This window comes from Durio zibethinus, chromosome 16, assembly GCF_047325235.1.
Source record: "Durio zibethinus cultivar Kanyao isolate XHJ-2024 chromosome 16, ASM4732523v1, whole genome shotgun sequence".
Lineage (NCBI taxonomy): Eukaryota > Viridiplantae > Streptophyta > Magnoliopsida > Malvales > Malvaceae > Durio > Durio zibethinus.
The window spans coordinates 9,672,545-9,683,014 of record NC_143177.1 but is presented as its reverse complement, the minus strand read 5'-3'; the positions used below and the strand labels follow the sequence as shown (position 1 = coordinate 9,683,014).

The 10,470-nt window shown below is 32.0% G+C and overlaps 2 protein-coding genes across 3 annotated transcripts; both read right to left on the bottom strand.

The window, feature by feature from the left end:
- Positions 1 to 598: 598 nt before the first annotated feature.
- LOC111290550 (chloroplastic group IIA intron splicing facilitator CRS1, chloroplastic-like) lies at positions 599 to 6,103 on the bottom strand. Of its 2 annotated transcripts, XM_089745271.1 has the most exons (10): positions 5,281 to 6,103; positions 4,307 to 4,847; positions 3,796 to 3,924; positions 3,243 to 3,300; positions 2,950 to 3,126; positions 2,634 to 2,790; positions 2,166 to 2,458; positions 1,964 to 2,023; positions 1,690 to 1,825; positions 753 to 1,612 (listed from the first exon to the last, which is right to left on the bottom strand). In XM_089745271.1, the coding sequence occupies exons 1-3, from the start codon at positions 6,010 to 6,012 to the stop codon at positions 3,824 to 3,826; spliced, it is 1,374 nt and encodes a 457-aa protein (XP_089601397.1). In that variant the 5' UTR covers positions 6,013 to 6,103; the 3' UTR covers positions 753 to 1,612; positions 1,690 to 1,825; positions 1,964 to 2,023; positions 2,166 to 2,458; positions 2,634 to 2,790; positions 2,950 to 3,126; positions 3,243 to 3,300; positions 3,796 to 3,823. The 2 variants fall into 2 exon arrangements, with proteins under 2 accessions (XP_022737634.2, XP_089601397.1); XM_022881899.2 differs by having other exon boundaries at positions 599 to 1,612; positions 2,950 to 3,300.
- On the bottom strand, positions 1,769 to 3,813 carry LOC149514320 (chloroplastic group IIA intron splicing facilitator CRS1, chloroplastic-like). The gene is made up of 8 exons (XM_089744956.1): positions 3,796 to 3,813; positions 3,618 to 3,749; positions 3,408 to 3,469; positions 2,950 to 3,244; positions 2,634 to 2,790; positions 2,166 to 2,458; positions 1,964 to 2,023; positions 1,769 to 1,825 (listed from the first exon to the last, which is right to left on the bottom strand). The coding sequence occupies exons 1-8, from the start codon at positions 3,811 to 3,813 to the stop codon at positions 1,769 to 1,771; spliced, it is 1,074 nt and encodes a 357-aa protein (XP_089601082.1).
- Positions 6,104 to 10,470: the final 4,367 nt, after the last annotated feature.

The window sequence follows — 10,470 nt, the reverse complement described above, 5'->3', positions numbered from 1 at the left end:
ACAAGACTTCCAGCCAAAGGGGAAATAGAGTGGTTGCAAACTACCATATCAATTATGAAGAACCAATACAAGGACCATCTTCTCATGGAAATGCACCTTATATGTTAGAGCCATTGCCTACATCTATGGCAGAAATGCCACATTCCTACTATAATAAAACAGCTATTCTTAGTAAATGAATTCAGAAACACTCATGCAAACCAAGTTTCTTCTTGTGATAACTTTTTTGTAGCTATCAAACTAGACTGACTAAACCAATATCATAACAACCAAATGGCAGATTGAGAAGCCACTTTATCTTCCTACAGGAATCATCTGCAACTTCGAAGTTCATAGTTCATCAACCTATTCCTTCAATTTCCATCCCTCTCCCTTTTTCTCATTTCATAATAACAATAAATGACGCCAGAAGGTGAAAATCCTGTGATGCAAACAGTCTCCAATATGTTGAGGAATGGATTAGAATTGTTAAGCGTAATAACAGTCATGCCAGAGTCAACAATAATAATAGTAATATTGCATGAATAATTAAAGCATCAGAACCATATACCAATCAAATGAACCTAACTAAATCATAAATTAATCTTTACATAGCGGGTAAGCAGAGGACCAAAGAATCCGGGAAAATTACACTCTGATTATTCTGTCTACAAGGCAATGAAGTATCCCTTACATCATAATTAGTTATACTTAATCCAAATAATTATTAACCATTGTCATTTAGTGGCATTGTGTTTTTCGCAGGCAACAAATGATAGCAAGATTGTCAACAGGTTAACTTTGAACTAGTTAGAAATATACGAGAAATGTGCAACTGAAGCTAACTGTTACAGCATAAAGATGGGATATCAATTTTCTTCACATGTGCTTCTCCAAGTAGGAGTGCAATTCTTGTCCTAGATGAAAGTTGAAGTGTCATTCCTGAAATTGCTTCTCTAAATAGGAATGTTGTTCATTGTTCTAGCTCACTACTTAATGCCACTAAATGTTGAAAATCTACTCCTGCACCCAAAGCATGCCATCTAAGAGATGCCAAAAGCTTCTCAAATAGTCCACTGTCAGATTCAGCTCAGTTTGTGGATCTGGTGTTATATCACGATTATTCAGTGGCTACCATGATTGGAAGTGGAACAAATGTACTTGAGTGCCAGAATGGATACTGAGATACTGTCCTCTCAACTGTAGCATTTCAACATGAACCATGCAGATAGAAACCTGCACACCAACCCCTGCTGGTCCATAAGTTGCACCAGATATTGACTAATTAGTGACTTCAACCAAGTAAGAAAAATCAATTGGCTGCACGACTATATGGGAATAAGGTGTAACACCATTGAGGAACACGTGGCATAATCAGGGCTGACCAGTCCTGCCTTGGATTCAGGATATCGTGTTATATCATCACCTGAATAAGTGTTTGCAACTGTTTTTTCTGTGTACCATCTCAAGCTTAAAATGTCTGAATCAACACTTACAAGAAGTAGAAAGAAATCTTGTCTGAATTTCCCCAGGAGGGGCAGTCAAGAGCTTGGCTAACTTGCTACACTGTTACTATAGTGATGCACACAAGCATGTGCAACCATCTCATCTAGGAGTCTTTCTCCATTTTTGCCTGCATACATAATAAACTTGAATCAAGACCCAAAAATGGAATATTACATAATTCAAAATTTTCAATTTGCGAGATACCAAGAGCCATCGTCAAATAATATTGATGATTGATTACAGTAGAAACTTCCAGTGGACATCACAATTCATAGAACATCCGTTAGTCAGCAGCTTGCCACCCTTGCAGAGTACCAACTCTTCTTTTCTTTAGCTCGGCCTAAAGTTTCAGTACATCAGTTTAAAAGGTAAATAAGAAAATATGGGTAAGCTTTGCTTTACTGGAGTTTACAAGGTTTCACAAGCTATTTTAAGATGTAGGTGTATCACTGATGAGAATAAAAAACTTTATCCTTACCAGTTTGAGTTTCGAATCTAAGATTGCCTGTCGTCGTTGGTAAGCAAAAAACTTCAATGACTGATACCCAAAAAAAAAACAGAAAGAGATCATGTTTCAGCCTAGAAACGAACAGTGGACAAAGAGATTAAATAGAAAATTTCTGTAGAATGGTAAGAACAGTAAACTTGTGAGAGAGAAGAAAAAAATAAAAAGAGCTTACTCCAATTTTCTGCAATTCGATAGACCTTTGTAATGCTTCCCTCTTAGTTAGAAGATTGTCAGTCATTAGCTTCAAAGGGCGTCGATAATTTTTTCCTCGGTATATGATTATAGCATGGCCATCGTTTAGCTTCTCAATTGAAACCAAAATCCCACCACTCTCTGCTACAAGCAATTTTGCAGTATGGATGACTCGTACAAACACTCTCTGCATTGTGATTATCTTGACGACTTCTCTGTGCTTCCAATGTTGATGTACTCCTTCTATGACGCCATTAAAGACCCCACGCCGACCTGAACATATTTAAACAAAAGATAAATCAAGAGAGAGAGAAACTGATATCTGGGCAAGATCGGTGAATTTAGATGGTGGAAATATCAGCATAAAAGCTATCAAAAATTTTCAAATCAATAGATTTGAAAGCAAAAAAGATTCAATTGGCAACTAGAAGAGCAGTCTTTCCCTTACCAAGTACCAAGCAACTATGGAGTTTCAGTCCTATCTTCCGCAAGCATTCTCTCTCCTCCTCAGCAATTATTTCAAGATCCACATCCAGCTCAGCAGGTTGCCACGAAGAATTCAACTTTGCTAGCTTTTTAGCTGACTTCTCTATCTTTATGTTAAGCTGCAAAGTCAAATAAGATTGTGTCAGCAAACAGCACTCCCAAATGAAACAATATGATGTTAAGCATGAAAGCGACAAGTTTAAACAGGTGAAAATGGTGTAGGAGGTTTAATGATTCAGAACAAGTTAAAAAAAAAAACAAAGAGGAAGGGATCTTACAATTGATAGCTTGCGTTCTTGGTTCCTCAATTCCCTCTCTAAGTTTTCCTTTTGAGCTTCCAATTGAAGTTCAAATTCATTATTTTCTTTTTCCAGGTCTCCAAATTTCGCCTGGATATCATGAAAATCTGATAAAGTTCCTACAGTGCTACTCTTAGCCAAAGGTTCATCATCAACCTGAAAGGTTTCAGCCACTTTCACTCTAGCACCTTCTTCATTAAGTTGGCATCTTCTGAGTGCCATTTCTCTCTCAACTACCAAATTAGCAACACCTTGAGGAAGGAAATCCTTACCCCTATAAAATATTATTAGGAACTTATTGCGTAATAACAAAATTCCTCCTGTGAGATTCTGCATAATCAGATGTATTAGTCATCATAAATTTAATATATTTAGCTGTTCATAATCATAAATGGCAAGCATAGATGTGCATGCATGTCATGCCGATAGGGCTATACCAGATTTCAAGGCATGGAAGGCTACCAGTGAACCTTCCAAAAGCCTTAGTTTCAATAAAGACCTAAATTCACCTACACAGGGTTTTTTATGATCAAATCATAATAGCAATGCTATCAGAGCCACTGTACCCAATAATATCATGGATTCAAGCATGGGATTGATCAGAAAATTTTTATCCTTAAACCAAAAGAATTTCAAGTCAGGCTAACAAAGAGGTCCATCATATTGTTCTCTAAAGACATGACACTTAAACCACCCTGATGCAACTTAGTGATGGCACAAATCAAGTTTGTTGACCATATAAACACAGATTTGCCCATGTTTTTAATAAATAGAGCAAACTTCAGAGACCATGATTGTAACAGGTCAAAAGAATTATAGACTTACCTTGAGATCATATGCCATTTGCTCATTGTCAATATTTTGAATCCCCCCATTTTATAGCAATCTTTGCTATGAGACTTTTTTCCCATAATTTCAAGATAGCAGCCAAGCCTTCAAGGTTCCTATTCCTCCCTTCAGCAAGAAGAAGAAACCAGAATCAAGAATTTTGAAAAGTGCAAACATTAGTGAAACACAAAGCAGCAGAGCATAGCCCAGCACATCATTTGTTATACAAAATTTAAAACATCAAGAGTGTTGTCAATGAATTAGTACTAATGTATAATGTGGAATTGCAGATTTACCCTCAAAATAACTTCTCAGTAATTACAGAGGCAAATGTTTTTCCAGATAGACTAGATTATTTTCCCTTCCCTTATTGTCTATGGTAGTTACTTAATGGTAGGAATAATACATGCATATGCCATATGTCTACCACAATGCACAAATGCCCATGCCAACACTGAGGTGCATGTGTAAATTCTAGCCAATAAGTTTACAATAGACAAGGTGGTACCGAGAGCAAAATGAAAAGGTAAAGGATGAGCAAGCTTTCTCAAATATGTCAACTCTGCTTCATTCAATTTTGATCTAGTGTTTGGAGGAGAAAGCCTTAATGGAGGCCTAAATCCAGGAACCACTTCTGGAAGCAAGTCTGCATCAACTGGTAGTGGCTCTCGCATCCACCAGTCAATAAAGCGAGGTCCTAAACCATCCAATAATCTATCAGTTTCTCTCTCATACAATGACCCAACAACTGTTCGGTTATTTTCATCTCCTTTGATAGAGATGCTGGTTGGCGTAGACTCCTTTTCTCTGTCTTCTCTATACAAACTTCTCCCCAAAGCACGTAGATTAGATTTTTCTTGAGACATATTAATAGTATTGCCTGAAGTAAGGTGACTGACTCTAGATGAAGATATTTCTTGACCACTGGCAAAACATGATGAATACTCCATTAGAGAAAATTTTGAAGTCAGCCCATGTATCCAAGTCCAACCTCTGTATACAACCAGAATATCTTTCTTGCTCCATACAACCAAGCCCCCAGTCTTCATCTGTTATGAAAAGATTTAACCATCAGAAAGTTTGATATGGTTATATCCAAAATGTGCCGATTTATCTATGTTTGAAACATAACAAACAATAATCTTAAATGATTATTTATAATCGACTAATCATTAAAAAACACATAAAAATTGTTATTATTTGCATATGAAGAGAGAAAATGTTACCTTAAAATACCCTTTCATGCAATAATCCTCTTCCTTAATACATGAATATTCCTATCAAGTATTCTTTTCTAGAATTGAATTGTAATGAATCCTATTTTCATTTGGTTCTAAACATATTGTAACCTTTTCAAATTATAAAAGATATATGACCAACAATAAACAGCCTTGAAACTTCTAACATAAAACAAAAAACTATCAATAAAAAGAAGAATCCTCAAGAAAACAAAAACGCAAAAGAAATCAACAGAAAACAAACCTCAACAATTTCTCTTGCTCTATCCATATTTCTACACAAAGGGACGCCAAATTTCACCATTACAAGCTCATTCTTCCCCCAAGCCAACCTTATCTCATCAACAACAGCCTGAGTTACACCAGCTTTCATCACCTTAACCCATTTCCTCATTCTCATAGCCTTCCTTCTCAATCTCTCAAGCAAATCCTCATCAAGACTAATCTCAGCCTGAGTCAAAACTTTCTCCTTTTTCATCCTCCTAAACATAACTTTCTCTTCTTCTCTCAACCAAGGCATTTTTGCATCATATTTCTTCGCTTCTCCATCTCTTCCAATCTCCTCCAACCAATTCCCCAGCTCGAATTCTTCACAAATCCCAATCTGGGTATCTTCCAAAACAGCATTTCTTTGTAGCTTTTCCACGTTTCTAATGATCTTTTTCATCACTTTCTTCTCTCTAACCCCACTTTCCTTAGCAAACAATGCCTTGTCAGGTGCCTTAGCATTTCTGTTTGAGCACTTTTTAGTGGTGGGTTTTGAAGGGTTTAACACTTCACGGGGTTGGAGAAGGAGAGGAGCCTTCATCCACGGAGCTGTAGGCATCTTAATGGGGCCATTATTGGGGTTTTCCGAGATAGAGAATTCAAAATTTTTGTTAAAAGAGGGATTTCCTCTTAGGGTTTTGGAAGGATTTTGGTTTGAGTTCAAGGAAGAAGATAAAGGAATGAGAGAAGTTAAGACAGCGGCGAGCATGAGTGGTTATGGAAGAGCGAGTTACCTGAACTTAGATCACCAGAGATGTAAGCCCATCGTCTAAATATCGCCAACCAATTGCAATTGACTCAAAAGCCGTAATGATCATTCTATTTTTAAACGTAATTTCGTAAGTTAATATTTTCGAAATCGATTTTTTTTGAAAATTTTTCATATTATATTTTTAAAATATTTAATGATTTTTAGAGTATTCAAAATTATGAAGCATTTTCAAAAGTATAAAATTACAAAAATAAAATATTTTATAATTTGACTTTTAGGAGATTAAATTTTCACATAATTTTTAAATTTTAATTTTATATTATTTTATAATTTTTTTGTGTTTTAAAATTACAAAAATTAACACAAGAGCTTCGTTTTTCAATAAAATGATTTAAAGATTGAAAACTTTGTATTTGAGGTAAAAATAATATTTTTACTTAGATGCAAAAGTTTTAAAAATCATATCTTTGGTAATAAACAATTTTGAACGTTGGATCACATTGAAAATTTTGATCAAAAGGTAAAAGTTTGCTATTTCAAACAAAAATAAAGGTGAATTTTGGATCCTTGGATGAATTTGTGACAATAAAATTGGAACCAATGTTGATTAAAATTGAAGTTTATGATTTTAAAGTATTAAAAACTTTATTGCATTTCGAATAAGTAAAATTACCAAAATACACTTTGATGATATTTTCATAATTTAATCTTCTCGAAGCCAAATTTTTGTTAAAATTTTCTAATCATAATTGAATTTTTTTAGGATTTTTTATGCATTAAAAACCTAGATCACACCATCGAAGGTGTGAAATTACAAAAATACCTTTAAAGATATTTTCATAATTTAACTTTCTTAAGGTTGAAATTTCACAAAATGCTCTAAAGAATAGTTTACTATTATTTGATGATTTTTAGAATTTTAAAAACTTTGATTGCACCTTAAAATGTGTGAAATTATCAAAATACCTCTTAAAAGTAATTTCGTAATTTAAGCTTCCCAAGATCGATTTTTCGTGAAACTTTTCATATCATACTTTTAAAATATTTGATAATTTTTTGTAAATTCAAAACTATGGCTGCACTTTTGGGATGTATGAAATTACCAAAATATTTTTTAGGGATAATTTCGTAATTTGATATTTTCGATGTCGAATTTTCATGAAATTTTTTATATTTTAATTTCATATTATTTTATGATTTTTTTGTAGCTTCTATCACAAAAATGAACACAGGAGTATCGATTTCCAAGAAAATACTCTAAAATTGAAAACTTTGTAATAGGGATAAAATGGTCTTTTTACATGATTTAAGAGCTTTAAAAATCACTTATTTGGCAGTAAATAATTTGGACCATTGGATTACGTTAGGAATCTTGATACAAGAATGAAAATTTATTCTTTAAAACAAAAACAAATGTGAATTTTGGACCCCTAGATGAAATTGTGATAATCATATTAGAACAAATGTATATTAAGATTGAAATTTGTGATTTTGAAGCACTAAAAACTTTGATTGCACTTTGAGAAAGGTAAAATTACCAAAATATCATTTAGAGATATTTTCATAATTTGGCCTTCTCAAAGTCAATTTTTTGTAAAAATTTTCAGATTATAATTGAATTTTTTTAAGGATTTTTTATACATTAAAAACCTAGATCATACCTTGAAAAAATGTAAAATTACAAAAATACCCTTGGGGTGTTTTTGTAAGTTAACCTTTGTAAGGTTAGAATTTCACGAAATGCTCTAGATTATGATTTGAAAACCTTGATCACGTCTTAGAATGTGTGAAATTACTAAAATACATTATAAGGATAATTTTGTGATTTGACTTTTCCAAGGTTGAATTTTCACAAAACTTTCTAAATCATGCTTTTATTTGATGATATTTGGAGCATTCAAAACAATCATTGCACCTTGGGATGTGTAAATTATCAAAATAACCTTCAAGGGTAATTTCATAATTTGACATTTCTCAGGTCGGATTTTCACGAAACTTTTTAGATTTTAGTTTCATATTATTTTATGATTTTTGGTGCTTTAAAGTCACAAAAATGAATATGAAAGCATCGATTTTGAAAAAAATGGCCTAAAGATTGAAAACTATGTATTAAGGGCAAAATAATATTTTCATTTGGTCCAAAAGCTTTTAAAATCACTTATTTAGTAGTAAATAATTTGGACCGTTAGATCATACTGGGAATCTTGATCCAATGGTGAAAGTTTGTTCTTTGAAACAAAAACAAAAGTGAATTTTGGACCCTTAGATGAATTTGTGAGAATGAAATTGGAACTAATGTGGATTAAGATTGAAGTTTGTGATTTTAAGGCATTGAAAAACTCGATTGCATTTCGAGAAGTGTAAAATTACTAAACTATCTTTTAGGAGTATTTTCGTAATTTGACTTTCTCGGAGTCGACTTTTCATGAAAATTTTTAAATATGAAAAATTTCAAATCATAATTGCATATTTTTTAAAATTTTTATGCAATAAAAACCCAAATCACACATTGAGATATGTGAAATTACAAAAATACCTTTAGGGGTATTTTCATAATTTGACTTTCTCAAGATTGAAATTTTGTGAAATGTTCCAAATCAAGGTTTGATATTATTTGATAATTTTTAAAATTTTGAAAACCTTAATCGCACCTTAGAAGGTATGAAATTACCAAAATATCCTTGAAGGATAATTTCATAATTGGACTTTTTCGAGGTTAGTCTTTTGCAAAATTTTTTAGATCATGCTTTTAAAATATTTGATGATTTTTGGAGTATTCAAAACCATGACAGCACCTTGGGCAGTGTGAAATTACCAAAATAGGATAATTTCGTAATTTGACCTTTTTGATATCTAATTTTCATGAAGCTTTTAAGATTTTATTTTCATATTGTTTCATATTTTTAATGGTTTAAAATCACAAAAATGAACATAAGAGCATCAATTTTAAAAAAAAATGGCCTAAAGAACGAAAACTTTGTTTTATGGGCCAAATGGTTTTTCATCTGATCCAAAATCTTTCAAAATTACATCTTAGGCAGTAACAATCTAGACCATTGATCACATTGGGAATCTTGATCTAAAGGTGAAAGTTTGCTCATTGAAATAAAAACAAGGGTGAATTTTGGAGCTTTGGATGAATTTGTGACAATCAAATTGGAACCAATGTAGATTAAGATTGAATTTTGTAATTTTAAAGCTTTAAAAACCTTAATCGCACTTCAAGAAAGATAAAATTACCAAAATATCTTTTAGCAGTATTTTTGTAATTTGACTTTTTTGGAGTTAAATTTTCATGAAAATTTATAGATCATAATTGAATTTTTTTTAGGATTTTTGATTCATAAAAAACCCAAATCACTCATTAGAAGGTGTGAAATTACAAAAATACCTTTAGGGGTAATTTTGTCATTTTACCTTTCCAAGGTTGAAATTTTGGAAAATGCTCTAGATCATGGTTTGATATTATTTGATGACTTTTAGAATTTTGAAAACATTAATCATGCCTTGGAAGATGTGAAATTAGCAAATAACCTTTAAAGGTAATTTGATCATTTGACCTTCTCAAAATCGATTTTTCATGAACTTTCTAGGTCATGCTTTTAAAATATTGATGACTTTTGATGCATTTAAAATCATGGTAGCACCTTGAAATGTGTGAAATTATCAAAATACTTATTAGAGGTAATTTGTAATTTGACCTTCCCAATGTTAGATTTTTACAAAACTTTTCAGATTTAGTTTCATATTATTTTATGATTTTTAGTGCTTTAAAATCATAAAAAAATGAACACAAAAGTATCAACTTCCAAGAAAATGGCCTAAACACCGAAAACTTTATATTTTAGGCAAAATGATCTTTTTGCTTGATTCAAGAGTTATCAAAATCACATCTTTGGTAGTAAACAATATGGACTGTTGGATCACATTGGGAATCTTGATCCAAGGGTGTAAGTTTGCTACGTGAAACAAAAACAAGGGTGAATTTTGGACCCTTAGATGAATTTGTGATAGTAATTTATCATTTTAAAGCATTAAAAACCTTAATTGCATTTTGAAAAACGTAAAATTTTCAAAATACCATTAGGAGTATTTTCGTAATTTAACCTTTTTAAAGTTAAATTTTTGTGAAAATTTTAATATCATAGTTGAATTTTTTTTTAGGATTTTTGATGCATTAAAAATTGAGATCACACTTTGGGTGGTGTGAAATTAACCCTTAAAGGTAATTTTGTAATTTGACCTTCCCAAGGTCAATTTTTTGTGAAACTTTTCAGATTATATTTTTAAAATATTTCATAATTTTTTGTGCATTCAAAACCATAATAGCACACGAAAGGTGCAAAATTACCAAAATACTTTTTATTGGTAATTTCATAATTTGACTTTCCTATAGTCAAATTTTCATGAAACCTTCTAGATTTTAGTCTCATATTATTTCATATTTTTTGTACT

Bases quoted from the DNA above. Each gene is read 5' to 3' on its own strand.
- LOC111290550 (XM_022881899.2), bottom strand. From the start codon at position 6,012: ATGCTCGCCGCTGTCTTAACTTCTCTCATTCCTTTATCTTCTTCCTTG. The intron at 4,848-5,280 runs GTTTGTTTTCTG...TTTTCATAACAG, and splicing joins GAGCAAGAGAAATTGTTGAG to ATGAAGACTGGGGGCTTGGT. The intron at 3,925-4,306 runs GTACCACCTTGT...TTCTTGCTGAAG, and splicing joins ACCTTTTCATTTTGCTCTCG to GGAGGAATAGGAACCTTGAA.
- LOC149514320 (XM_089744956.1), bottom strand. The intron at 3,470-3,617 runs GTTAGCCTGACT...AGGTGAATTTAG, and splicing joins ACAATATGATGGACCTCTTT to GTCTTTATTGAAACTAAGGC. The intron at 2,459-2,633 runs GTAAGGGAAAGA...AAATATGTTCAG, and splicing joins CCATAGTTGCTTGGTACTTG to GTCGGCGTGGGGTCTTTAAT.